Here is a 13,194-nt window from a genome sequence, read left to right as displayed (position 1 = left end):
CACAAATTTCTAGGGCATCTCTGTCATTTCTATCCTTCTTATATTATTATATATTTTTTTTAATATAAAGTAGGGTTGTTACCTTCACCAGGCCCCTGAACCTGCATCAACTATTTTCCGATCCACTTCGTGTAAATTGGAAATTAGGCCAGTTTACATTTTCAATGTATACATTATTCAAGAAAACACACAAATAATACAGAATCTTATTAAAGTTCTTTGGTTTTAGAAACTAATGTCTTTTAAGTTGGCTCAGTAGATTTAGGACAGACCTATAAAAGACAGCTGTTGTTATCCACACTTGTCCTTCACCACCTGTTCTTCTCTTACTTTTTTGTATTGTAAAACTTTCTAAAGATGTAACTCACGATAAACAAAATAATTTTATAAATGTAACATCTATTAGTACTGTACTTCTACGCTTTAATTAGAAATTCAACATCTAAGAATTTAAAATCAAATGATGCAGACAGTTCTATAAAGTTTGGAACATTACTGAAGCTCTTGAACTGTTCAGTTGCTTGCTCAAGAAGATATAGTACCCTAAATTGCCTTTTGAATATTAGAAATATAGGAATATTTATTTGTATTTCATTTACGCCAAGCCTGTGATATAAACGCTAAAAAGAAATAGGAAAGAAGCTTACAATTTACTTGGAATTAAATCAGTTTTTGCTTTTTATTATCAAACTATAAACTTCAAGCTAAAACTTTTAATTTGACAATTTTAAATTAGACAAATCAAATGACTTTAAGATATTCACTTGTAACCTCTCATAACGGTGTTTATCCACTAGATGGCAGCATCCCTCAAAGCTGACCATTTACCAGCAATGCCACGATAATGGAGAAGCAATCTTAGTTTTTTTTTTGTTTTGTTTTTTTACTGTTCGGATTACATTTTGAATGTAAGAAAATAAAATGTAATGAATGTAAAAATAATATTTTATTTGGAAGAGAAGAAATGTTGTAAAATATTGTTATATTTTGTGAGAAGTAGTGGGACTGAGTTTGCATGGAGGATCTCAATGATGCAGTTGCTGAGATACATGTTATTTGATGCTTATCAATGCAATAAAATTATCCACTTCCATTCACCTTTATTACACTAACTCCAGCTCATCAATACCATATATTGCAGCAGTTCAAAAATCTTATTTGGCTGAAGAGCAAAGAATTTCTTCTGCGCATTAAAATGAGAAGTTTAACCCAAAAAAGTGTTTTACCTTAATATCTCTGTAAGAAGCACCCCAATGCTGATAAAGTACACATATATGCATTTGTTTTTAAAATCAAATATTTTTGCATAAACGCATAGATGTAGCCAGAGAAAAGAACAAGTTATGGAGATGACATAGCCAGCAGGTAGCCATACGCTGAACAATTATAAACACATAAATAGATAAATAAATTCAGGGCTACAAAAAGTCTACAAGACTGTTGCTCCTTGTAAGATCATATAACCTGCAGTAGCCAAGAGGAATAAGACTATTGCAGTGCAGAATAATAAGATTTCATTGTGAGTTCTGGGACTATCAACTTTTTTTTTTGAATCGTGCACTTCCTTATGTCACTGATGACATCATTTCTGCTCTCATATATAAGACAGATGGGAGACTGAGGACTATCTCGGACCCTCAGCTGCTCTGTGGACTGTCTTTCGATCATCATGCGTGAAATTGTACATCTGCAAATTGGACAATGTGGCAACCAGATCGGCTCAAAGGTAATAAAAAAAGCAACATTAACAAAAATTTCATCTGTATACAATTTCACATGAACCACATAACTGGCATTTAAAATGCTTGATTTTGTATGGGAATATGATGAAGTAAGACATTTATAAGAACAATGTTGACTATTACTAAATCGTATGTGTATTTACTATTCTGTATAATTATTCTTGTATAATTATTCTTGTACAATTATTCTTGTAAATATTTTAACTTCTGCATTTGGTCTGCCACTTATTGTGAGTGACAGAGGGTGTTCCCTGTCAAGCTCCCTTTTAAAAGATAAGAACCAAAGCAGAAACGCTGTGGGTGGGACGTTTTTATCAGAGCTAACACGAAACAAGAGTGGGGAACAACAAAATGATAAAAAAATTGGCAACATATGCTTTTTTTTGACATTTTGTGGTAATCTACAGTCAGATGTCCTGAAATCCTAAACTGCAGTTTTATTATTTTTAAGCTGGTCCTGATCTAGCTCATACAAAAATATACAAATAGAGAATGTCTTTGTTTTGTTGTTTGAAATTCTTTAACACAAACAGAACCATGCAAAGATTCGGGACAAATCTAATTTCTTATTACTTTTCATCCAAATAGCTTTGGTGTTTCTATATGTTTATATGAGTCACATATTAAAGCAATACTTTTTGTTGCAGTTCTGGGAAGTAATCAGTGAAGAACATGGGATCAATGCAACTGGTATCTATGAAGGAGACAGCAACCTCCAACTGGAGAGGGTCAACGTCTACTTTAATGAGGCGCATGGTACCACACCAATTCATCTGTTTGACCAGTGTTGTTCAAAACCTAATTTCCTAATTTTCTGTTGTTATGTTTTCAGTAAAGGGCTTATTGTTAAATCACAGAAATACATTGATTTGAGATGTATATTTCCAATAATTTTTTTTAAATGCATTGATTTTGGTTATAGGTGGTAAATTTGTCCCAAGAGCACTGCTTGTGGACTTGGAGCCTGGCACTATGGACAGTGTCAGAGGAAGTCGCATTGGTGCTCTCTTTAGACCAGACAACTTCATCCATGGTGAGGCAAACATCAAAGAAAAACACAATATTATTATTGTTATTATCCATTTCAATTTCACTTTTAGAAAGGTTACTTTACACGAAAAAAAAAAAACAACCTTAATTAAAGCCTAAACTGTTGAGTATTTGCACCTAACTATTGTGGTTAAACTAACCTACCTTCTTTAAATCTTGCATTTCAGGGAGCTCAGGAGCTGGAAACAACTGGGCAAAGGGCCACTACACCGAGGGAGCGGAGTTAGTGGAGCAGGTGATGGACCGGGTGAGGAACGAGAGTGAAAGCTGCGATTGCCTCCAAGGCTTTCAGCTGGTTCACTCGCTGGGGGGTGGCACAGGCTCCGGCATGGGTACCCTACTCATCAATAAGATCAGAGAGGACTACCCAGATCGGATCATGACTACCTTTAGCATCATGCCTTCTCCTAAAGTCTCTGACACAGTGGTGGAGCCTTATAATGCCACGCTCTCCGTACATCAGCTCCTGGAGAACACAGATGAGACTTTTTGCATTGACAACGAGGCTCTCTATGACATCTGTTTCCGTACCCTGAAATTGACCACACCAACTTACGGGGATCTCAACCACTTGGTCTCTATGACCATGAGTGGGGTCACGACCTCTCTTAGGTTTCCAGGACAACTTAATGCTGACCTTAGGAAGCTGGCTGTCAACATGGTGCCTTTCCCCCGTCTCCACTTCTTCATGCCAGGCTTTGCCCCTCTGACACCAAGGGGTAGCCAGCAATACAGAGCTCTCACTGTGCCTGAACTTACCCAGCAGATGTTTGATGCCCGAAACATGATGACGGCATGCGACCCACGGCGGGGGCGCTACCTAACAGTGGCTGGTGTCTTCCGGGGCAGGATGTCCACCAAAGAGGTGGATGAGCAGATGCTTGCAATACAGCAGAAAAACAGTGCCTACTTTGTCGAATGGATCCCCCATAATGTAAAGGTGGCTGTGTGCGATATCCCTCCTCGAGGTCTAAAAATGGCTTCCACATTCATCGGTAACAACACAGCCATTCAGGAGATATTCCGCCGAGTGGGAGAGCAGTTCTCCCTGATGTTTAGACGGAAGGCATTCCTCCACTGGTACACAGGAGAGGGTATGGATGAGATGGAGTTCACAGAGGCAGAGAGTAACCTTAATGACCTGGTGTCAGAGTACCAGCAGTACCAAGATGCAACTGCTGATTTAGATTGGGAACTAGAAGATGAAGAAGAGGAAGGACCCTCATCTGCAGGGACCACAAAGTTTCAGTCTCAGACTGAAACCAAACTGGAAACAGTGATTGAAACCATTAAAGAAACTGTAGATGAGTAGTGTGGGTGACAAATACAGCTTCACAACTAAGGACTCTTTGGGGTAAAGAATTAAGACCTTGTACAGTAGCTAATTTCTTTGTAAACTAATTTTTCATATTTGTAGGTTAAGCTGTTTAATACTTTGGTTTGCTGATGAAGATTCTCAGTCATCCAGGTCAGGTCATCCCAAAATAGGTTAAAAAAGTAAAAAATAAAAAATAAAAAAAAAACACTGGACTTTGTTTTCCAAGTTTGAAGACATTTCGCTTCCCATCCAGAAAGTTTTCTCTATTCAAAATGTCTGGATTAGCGTTGAGTTCAGAGTTTAATAGAATAGCCCAACAAAAGCCTTGTTATGGCTTAGAAAACATGCAAATTGAGCCGAAATACTTTGGTTTCCTTAATGAGATTAAAGCAAGGCTGTATAGAGGGCAGTGTTTTAGGACTTTTTTTTTAGCTTTTGCATAACTTTTCAGCTCATAGAAATAAATACATTCTATGCCAAGAAGATGCCGCAGGGTAGACCCAGGACTAATGAGACAGATTTACCCACCAAACACTTTGGAAGGCCTCAGATTGTATGTAGAAATTTACTTTAGGGAGAAAAGTCTTGACATCACTGCTCTCCAGAAGGCAAATTCTGGTAGGCCTATTGGAAATTTTCATTGGAAGGATGAATGACAGAGGGGGAGTATACATTAGCTGCATTTATTTAATACTTAGTACGTTTGTAATTTGAATTTATGTTAACCTTTTGCTTTTTGTTCTCTGCCGACCCTTTGATTGTCTTTAATCAAAGTAAAAGAGTTTAAAAAGATGATTAATGCCTTTTCTTCACCAAATTCAGCTAGGATGAATTCATATCCATCCAGTCTAGACTCAATGTGCACATGCACATCATGCTTCTCTTATAAAACCCATGCAAAATTATATTTGAAACATAAACACCTCATTGAAAGTGAAAGATACCACACCCACAGACATGGCTCGCATAACTGACCCTCAGAAACTCGAATATGCAATTTCTAATTATTATAATGTTGAAGGTATAGTATAATCTATTGGGAACTTTATTCTGGGAGATCTGAGCCATGAAATAGTAAAAAATCATGTCAGAAGAGTGTGTTAGCTGTAATCCAGACAATTTATCCATGGTGAAATAAAACAATAACCAATGTAAAACATGACATAACAGTTGGTCCATTCACTCTTTGTGGAGTGAGAGTTGTGACATCTAGATTAACGTCAGTGAAGGTGCACATAAGGTTAGAGTTTATAGTAAACAGCCACTCCATAGGGACAGTGTAGGTCAGAGCAGTAAAAGAAAATATTTAATCCAGCCAGGTTTGTATGAATGTCCTTGTGTTCCTGTTAACATTGTAAGATGAAACCTGTGGCTCACTGCTTAAAAGCTGTCAGCTTGATATGTGTTTTTGTGCAGACTAATTAATTTAGCTTTATTTTTTCCATTCCATGGGTGTATTATATGTTAATGCATTTATAAGAAAGAAATCAGATAAAAGAAAAAATTGGTATTATTATTCTTTTTTCTTTTTATTGTTGTTATTATTATTATTGATATTATCAAAAAAAAGCTGTTTAGGTTATCAAGCATTTATGTAACTCATGTATGTAAAAATACAAATATTTTTGCAACAATACATGTTTTTTTTTTTTATCAGTCATTGTAATTAGTTTTTTTTTTTCTCTTTGAAATATTTGATGAATTTATTTGTATATCTTTAGGAAAAAATACTTTTTGCATTTCTATGTAATCTACACCTTTAAAAATAATTGTGATATTTAAATTTTTTGTGTATGTAAAAAGGAACATCCATTAAAACCTAATATATATGTATATATATGTCTCCCCTGACAGTATGTTTGATAATTTGAAGTAAAACTGGGCAAACTGTAGTGTTGGAGAGGACTCTGATAGCACGCCAACATGATACCGTTCAAGGCTGTCACACTGTTTCCTCCCACTTGCCCAAGTCTGGAGCCCTGCGATTATGCATGACATTGACAGAGTGTGTTCACTCCAAGATAAGGACAACTGACTTTGAGATGTCCCTGCACTCTGCAGTAAAGTTGACTGATCTCTTGTACGGCACTGTGAAACATTACATCCTATGTGTATTATTGGTTAAAATGCCAACTAATATATTCCTGTAGGGCCAACAAGGTCTCAATTAAGCAAAGTAGAAATATTGTGAAATAGATATGTCTAAAAAAGACTTGCAATAAAACTTTTAATGTTTACTTTACTAACAGCTTTAGTAAAAATATCAGAATAGCTGAAGGGGAAATGTTCATGTCTTCATAGACTTTTAGTAAAATTCTAAATTATAATAATTATTGATATTGATCTCACACTGGAGAAATTTACCTCTGCATTTAACCCATCCCCTTGGGGAGCAGTGTGGGGTTAAGGGTCTTGCTTAGGGACCAAGAGTGCAGGCTGCAGGGATCGAAGTGGGTTCTTGCAACCTTCTCACAGCACAAGCGCGCCACTCTAACCACTAGGCCGACACTCCCCTTTATATTGACAAACAGCCCTGGCTCATTGAAGCAGTGAATCAGGGAGACCTCTAGGGATGTGCTGTGGTATCTGATGTTATTGGTAGTAGATCCTTCAAGTTCTGTCATTTATTAAGTGGGGTCTACTGGATCATACTTGTTAGTCTTACATATCGTACAGATGCTCACTTGAATTTAGCTTTGGGAAATCTTGAGCCCATGTCAATGCCTAAAGCTCATCAAACCATTCATTAACCATTTCTGCTTTTTCTCTGGACATATTACCCTGCTTAAATATGCCATAGCCTACAGGGAATTACGTTTACAGTCTGATCAGTCTGTAGCAACGCAGGCTCATATACATCCAACTATGACACAATGCTCTATCATATACAGCCTTGACTTTATCTGAAATCTGAGTTAGAGTAGTCCTGCTAGATTATGACCATCTACCACTTTATTTAATGAACCCTGCCAAACGTTATGCAGTTTTCATTCATTACACAACATTTGATAGAGACTATCGAACCACTACAAACTGGGAACACACCACAACAGCTGGAGGTTTGGAGATGCTCTGATCCAGTCATCTACACACCACAATTTGGTCCTCATAACACCTGCTCTATTTTATTTGTTGATTGCCCATTTTCTTGCTTCAAACAAATAAGTTTTTAGGGTAAAATGTTTCCCCTTATATTACCCTTTCCCTATAATAAATGTGACGATGAGAAAGTAATCAGTGTATTTATTTCTCTTGTTAATGGTTACATAATAATACAATTTGTAATTTGGGCAATTTTAAAACATGTGTCAAAAATGAACAGAAACGCATTTTCTTTTATCTTCCTTCTACATCTTCAAATCAGACCACGTGATTAGAACATATAAACAATCAGAAATACTTTATGAAAATATATAGCACATTAGTAAATGAAATCCATAATAGTTTTTAAAGATCATATTCGATGGACAGACTAATTTTGATATGCATTCCATTTTTCAATAAACATTTAATTGACATGTGCACCAGCTGATAATATTCTGCAATTATCATTGAGCTGAATTTTGTAACATCCAAGGTGAAAATGATTGCTGCCTGAAGCTGGAGACAGAAAACGTTAAAAAAAAAAAAAACGCATTAACCCTCCAATAATTAATATTATTCTATGCGTGGCAATGAGAATTTGATTTAGGCCTACTTTATGTGTTATATACATATTTTTGAAGAGTTTTCTTTTGCATCACGGGGTCCAGTGACGTACAATAAAAAAGCGGAAGGGCCTGATCTTGTCACGTGACCGCGCTGAGAAGAGAGGAGGGGTTTCTATGTCACTCATTTCTCGGCGTGAACGTCTTTCCGCCGGCGGTTCATTCACGCTTCAGACTCCTACTTTGCTTCACGTCGAGCTTCTACCTCTTTGCTGCTCACTTCATTAAATCATGAAGATCTGGACCTCAGAACACATATTCAAGTAAGCACCGATTTTATCCACACAGACAGCGCGTTGAAACGATTGTTTCAAGCTTCCTAGAGAGGGGGCAGGTTTGATTATTAATCAAACCTGTCCCCTCTCTAGGAAGCTTGAGAGGGGTTAATTTAACCTTGATTTTCATTTAAATTGTGTGATTATATGCCTAAAAAGGCGAGAACCCTTACTTAGTAGGATTGTTTTGTAAGAATTCAGTTATATTGCTTCTTGTAGATACTGATTTTCTTCTTTTTTTTAAGGATGGAGGAATAATTGAAAAAGTCTATAAAACTTAGCAGCTAAGGGAAAAAAAAGAATTGACCACAGTCCGCTGTCATTGACTGATCTCTGCATTTTTTTTAACCTTATGTAATTCGCCGCCCGGACCGGTGAGCTGCGGTGTTTAACCTTTCGCCTACATTCTTCCGTACGTGTTGCCGTAGCTTCTTACGTCACTCACCGGCGTGTTCACGTGTCGCCATGGAAACCGTTCAACACTACCATATCAACACTGCTCTACCCAAAGCTCTCATTTGAAACATTTTTTCGTGACGAAATGAATTTTTTTTTTCAAATAGGGTTTGATTTATTCATATCTGTCTTAATACTTTATTCCTATAATTTGTATTTCCTAAATCTTAAAGAAGAAACTAATTTGTTATTTTAAGTGCCTTTGTCTTTAAAAATCATAACATCCTCTAGGAAAGTTTGTCTGGAATAAATGAATTACTAAAAGTAAAATAAATGAAATTATAGTAATAATTCCCTTAAATTGGATCCAATCCATGAATCTAATTTAGTTTTTAAGTTGGGGCCCTGTATTTTTGATGCTTCAATATGATCCATAGTTTTTCTTTAGTGTTTACTATTTAACTTTGAGAATAAGTGTGCTATAAAAAGGAAATGGTTTCAATGCTGTTAAAGGTCGTTTTAAGTCTAAAGGTTGCTCATTTAAATCCTAGTTCCCTCCAGTTCAAATGCCAAAATCCGTCTTGACATTTTGAATCCAACCATTTTGGATGTATTTTACTTAAATCTACTGATAATATTTCATTAAGCTTTTGATTGTATGGCTCATTCTGTTATGCTGTCTGTTTGCAAATGACTATAGTTGGTAATAGTATTTATGATTACTATCCACAGCCATCCTTGGGAGATGGTGACGAAGGCTGCTATGCAGAAATATCCCAATCCTATGAATCCCAGCGTCGTTGGAGTGGATGTTCTAGAGCGAAACGTCGACCAACAGGGCCGCCTCCGAAGTACAAGGCTGCTCAGCACAGAGTGGGGTCTGCCGTCCATTGTGAAATCTGTGAGTGTCAAAACTTTTCACTCATAAGTGTTGACTGCGGTAAAAAAAAGAAAAAAGTTTGACATTAAATCTAGAATTAAAACTAAATACATGAATCCAAATGCATCCTCACATGACTAACTTTCCATGCTGCAAGTCTGACCTGAACATTCAAGGCTATTTCTGTCCAGTTATAGTACCAGGCATGGGCTCCGGGTTCATGGCTGTGTGCCACAGCCCGTGTTGTACAGGACACAGTGGTCCCATATCCATCATTGCTCAGATGTGATCCCTGACACCATGTGATGTAACTTTCCGTCAGCTCGGTCAGAAGCAGAGGTGACTTGAAAGCGGTGCAATGACGAAGCCCTCTGCAGTTGCACAACTTGTAATTTGAACCCTTCCCTAAGGTAGCCCTGACTTACTGAACTCTGGAGTGATGAGGTTGCAGAAAACTGATATGGGGCAGTTCTGTCTGACTCGCATTGTCTTATGTCAGCATTTTATAGCAACCATTGTATATGCCGCTTGACTTTTTAAAACTGGTCCATTCTAACTATTTCAACCTAGCCTCTGCCACTGACAACTTATTAACACTCCATTTAGTCAGTAAAACACTCGTGCTTTGTGCATGAATAGACAAGATATTTTATGTTTTATCTTGGGTTTTTATAAAGGTTCTATTTGGCTTTGATTTAAAATCCCTTCGCCCTTTAGCAAATAAGAGATTTTTTTTTTTCGTGCAAAAGCTGTATTTACTATAACTTCCAAAAAACAAAAAAGCTTTACTGAAGAGGAAACTTTCAAAGATGAAGATTTACGTCTAAATAAGAACTGAATAAGTGTTTGTGTGATACTGTCCTATTTTTATGCTGGTTGTTAATGTCTGCCTCTTTCTTTTAGCTCATTGGAAACGTACGGAGCTGCACCTACATTCAGGAGAGCTCCGTTGTGGATCCCAAAGAGAGAACGTTTGAACTTCAATCCTCAAATGTGAGTGGTGGGAGCTCCCCTTTCTTAATGCATGTCTAGACTTTTACTAGAGTTTAGGATTTTCATGTCTTCCACAGCCATTGAACATCATGTTTGGAGTTTATGCCTGCTTTATTTGTTGTTTTTTGTCCCATTTCTCTTTAAAACCTTCAGTTAGAGGAATATTTTAGCTAGATGAATGATGGTCTTTGCACATGTCATACTGGCAAAGCAAGCTGTGTGTGGAATATTACAACCCTAAGCAGACACGCCAAGTTTAGGTAGAGTTTCTGTGACCTCCTTTTAATTCCACGTTTGAGCTCAGGCTAGTTAATGGTTCTCAGAATGAAGATGTGCTTGTTTTACAAGCTGAGTAGGATTGTTAACGGGCTCTTTGTTAGGTGCAGATGTGGAAATAACCCATTATGTTTTCTCTTCAGATCACCTTCACAAACATGGTGTCTGTGGATGAAAAGTTAACCTACAAACCACACCCTGAAGATCCAGAAAGGTATTTGTCCAAATAGTGTTACTTTAAATATTTTCTTTTTCAGTCCTCTGTGATTAGCCACTTTTTATTAAATCTGTCATTATTTTCTAGGACAATACTGACTCAAGAAGCTATCATCTCAGTGAAAGGGGTCAGTCTCAGTAGTTACCTGGAAGGTGTCATGGCAAACACAATCTCCTCTAATGCTGGAAAGGTAAATTACAGCTTTTATTTGTGTTTACTCTTCTGTTTGGCAGAATAGAGAAGTCCTATTTTTTTTTTTTTTTACAAAGTGTTCTAGTGGGATTGGATTTAGGCATATTATTTCCATAGATCGCTACAAGTTCCTATAAAATATTTTAGGCTGATATTAAAAAAACTGAAAGGGCATACATTTTTTTTTTCTTTTTTTTTTCTACAACAGTGCCTACATTTCACCATAAATGGAAAACAAAACTTAAAATACAATTCTTTTGGCTGTTTAAACCCCGTGTTCAAATCGGGTCATAATGAATAAAATGCAATAATTACAAATGGAAATGTCTCTTTTCTCAGTGGCAATATAACAGGCAGCCATTGTGAAAAGTCTTACGTGCATTGCATTTCCAACAACAATGACTTAAACCAAAAGGAATCTGTAAGGTTTCACTGTGTACCTAGTTATCTAAAGAATGTGAGCACAGTCAGAATATTTTCTTTGTCTGCGTATCAACTCTTGTACATTTAAAAAAAAAAAAAAGGGCAACAGCTATCAACACAGAGACAAACATATCTTGCTAATGTGAATTTTCTTTAAATATTACAATGATGTTTGTTCTTCCTTGACCAGGGTCGTGAAGCCATGGAGTGGGTGATCAGACGGCTGAATGCAGAGATCGAGGAGCTGGCAGCCACAGCGCGAGGAACCATCCGAACTCCAATGGCGGCTGCAGTCACAGACAAATGACTACCTCATTAGTTTAGAGACTATAAATCAAGATTCCCAGCCTTCCTTTATGATGCTCCGGTGCCGTATTGGTGCTCTGGGTTTTCTGCATTGTTTCTAGGGTACACTTGTAAACTCTACTGTCTACATCTGATGTATTTAAAGCGGCGGACTCCAGAAAGGATTGTGAATGTTTCCAGGGCAGCACCGCCACCAACGGGCATCAGCTGGAGGAGCGTGTGGCACACTCAGGGAAGGGTTTAAACTCCACTGGCATAGCAGGCACTAACTGAACCAGAAACCAAGAAAAAAGTGCCAAAGCAGACATTGCTTTTTGTCCAGCCTCTCGCACACAAACGCCTCTGCCAGCTGTGCTTTGATATTTTTTCAGCAGACGCCTGAATGTCATTTAGTCTGCAGGGTTCAACTGGATTGTTTTTATTCACATTCAGAGGAGGGTTTAACTACTAATGATTTGTGATGGCAGAAAACTACGAGTTAACCCAGCGTTAAAATGTTATTTGTGAATGAAGGTAGGAACAAACAAGTAGGTCAAAGTTTCATAGTTTGAAACTTTCTCTATAGTTCCCTATGGGACCGCAGCAATACTCGGACTCTGTACTAGGAAAAGTGCAGACCTGATTCTAAACTGTATTTAAGAATTTAATGAAGGGATCAAACTTGCCATATTTATGCTTTTCTCTTGGTGGAAAGGCACTTTCCAGTACATTGTGAAGTGTATTTAAAAGGGTCTTCTCTCACAACTTTTTATGTATATTTTAAACTGTTACTAAATTTATTTATTTGTGTTTGTTTTTAAATATTTGTGGGTTTTTGACTATTAAAAATATACATTCTTTAAACTTTAGTTTGTTCTTGTTGACTTTGTGCCCAAATGAGTGGAAAATTAATGCATTAAACCAGAATGTTGGCTGAAAATGTAGTATGTAGTTTGGTGTAAACCCTTTAAGTTGATATTCTTAAACAGGCCGATGTAGCTTAAAATGTGCAAAACAGTGCCATTGTAAACATGAAATAATGATTTTCACATTTGTACATGCGCATCTTGGTGGATTAGAATATCACCATTTAGATAATTGCAAATGGGTGTAGTATTTTTATCTGTTTATTTTGATGATGATATATAGCTAGAAAACAAAACTGGATTTCATACAAAACTGAAAAGTTAAAGAAATAACAGTAAATGGAGAAAAGTACCATTATGGCTTACAGTGTGATTATTGCTAATTCAACAGGTACTGACATTCTTTGCAGGACAGCAAGTAGCCTATTGTCAATGGTGAAAATACTGACGATGACCTAATATTTTTTTTAAAGGAAAGTTGAGCGGAAGGGAAATTGCACAACGAATTGCGGTAACCAAAGTATTGATGAATTAAGATAAATCTAGGTTCTACCACAAAGATGTTGGCTACAGC

General features: G+C 36.9%; 2 protein-coding genes across 2 annotated transcripts; both read left to right on the top strand.

The window, feature by feature from the left end:
• The first annotated feature begins 1,637 nt into the window (after window positions 1-1,637).
• Window positions 1,638-5,692, top strand: LOC107103221 (tubulin beta chain-like). Its single transcript, XM_015402799.1, has 4 exons — window positions 1,638-1,726; window positions 2,390-2,498; window positions 2,665-2,775; window positions 2,960-5,692. The coding sequence occupies exons 1-4, from the start codon at window positions 1,670-1,672 to the stop codon at window positions 4,102-4,104; spliced, it is 1,422 nt and encodes a 473-aa protein (XP_015258285.1). The 5' UTR covers window positions 1,638-1,669; the 3' UTR covers window positions 4,105-5,692.
• A 2,238-nt stretch (window positions 5,693-7,930) lies between these two features.
• LOC107102988 (PRELI domain containing protein 3B-like) lies at window positions 7,931-12,844 on the top strand. Its single transcript, XM_015402488.1, has 6 exons — window positions 7,931-8,080; window positions 9,221-9,389; window positions 10,272-10,361; window positions 10,781-10,851; window positions 10,942-11,044; window positions 11,660-12,844. Exons 1-6 carry the CDS (start codon window positions 8,049-8,051, stop codon window positions 11,774-11,776), a joined length of 582 nt encoding a protein of 193 aa, XP_015257974.1. The 5' UTR covers window positions 7,931-8,048; the 3' UTR covers window positions 11,777-12,844.
• Window positions 12,845-13,194: the final 350 nt, after the last annotated feature.

The sequence above is a fragment of the Cyprinodon variegatus genome, unplaced genomic scaffold, assembly GCF_000732505.1.
Source record: "Cyprinodon variegatus isolate N-32 unplaced genomic scaffold, C_variegatus-1.0 Scaffold34, whole genome shotgun sequence".
In the NCBI taxonomy this organism is placed as follows: domain Eukaryota; kingdom Metazoa; phylum Chordata; class Actinopteri; order Cyprinodontiformes; family Cyprinodontidae; genus Cyprinodon; species Cyprinodon variegatus.
The sequence above is the reverse complement of the archived record's forward strand: the minus strand, read 5'-3'. Positions and strand labels throughout refer to the sequence as shown.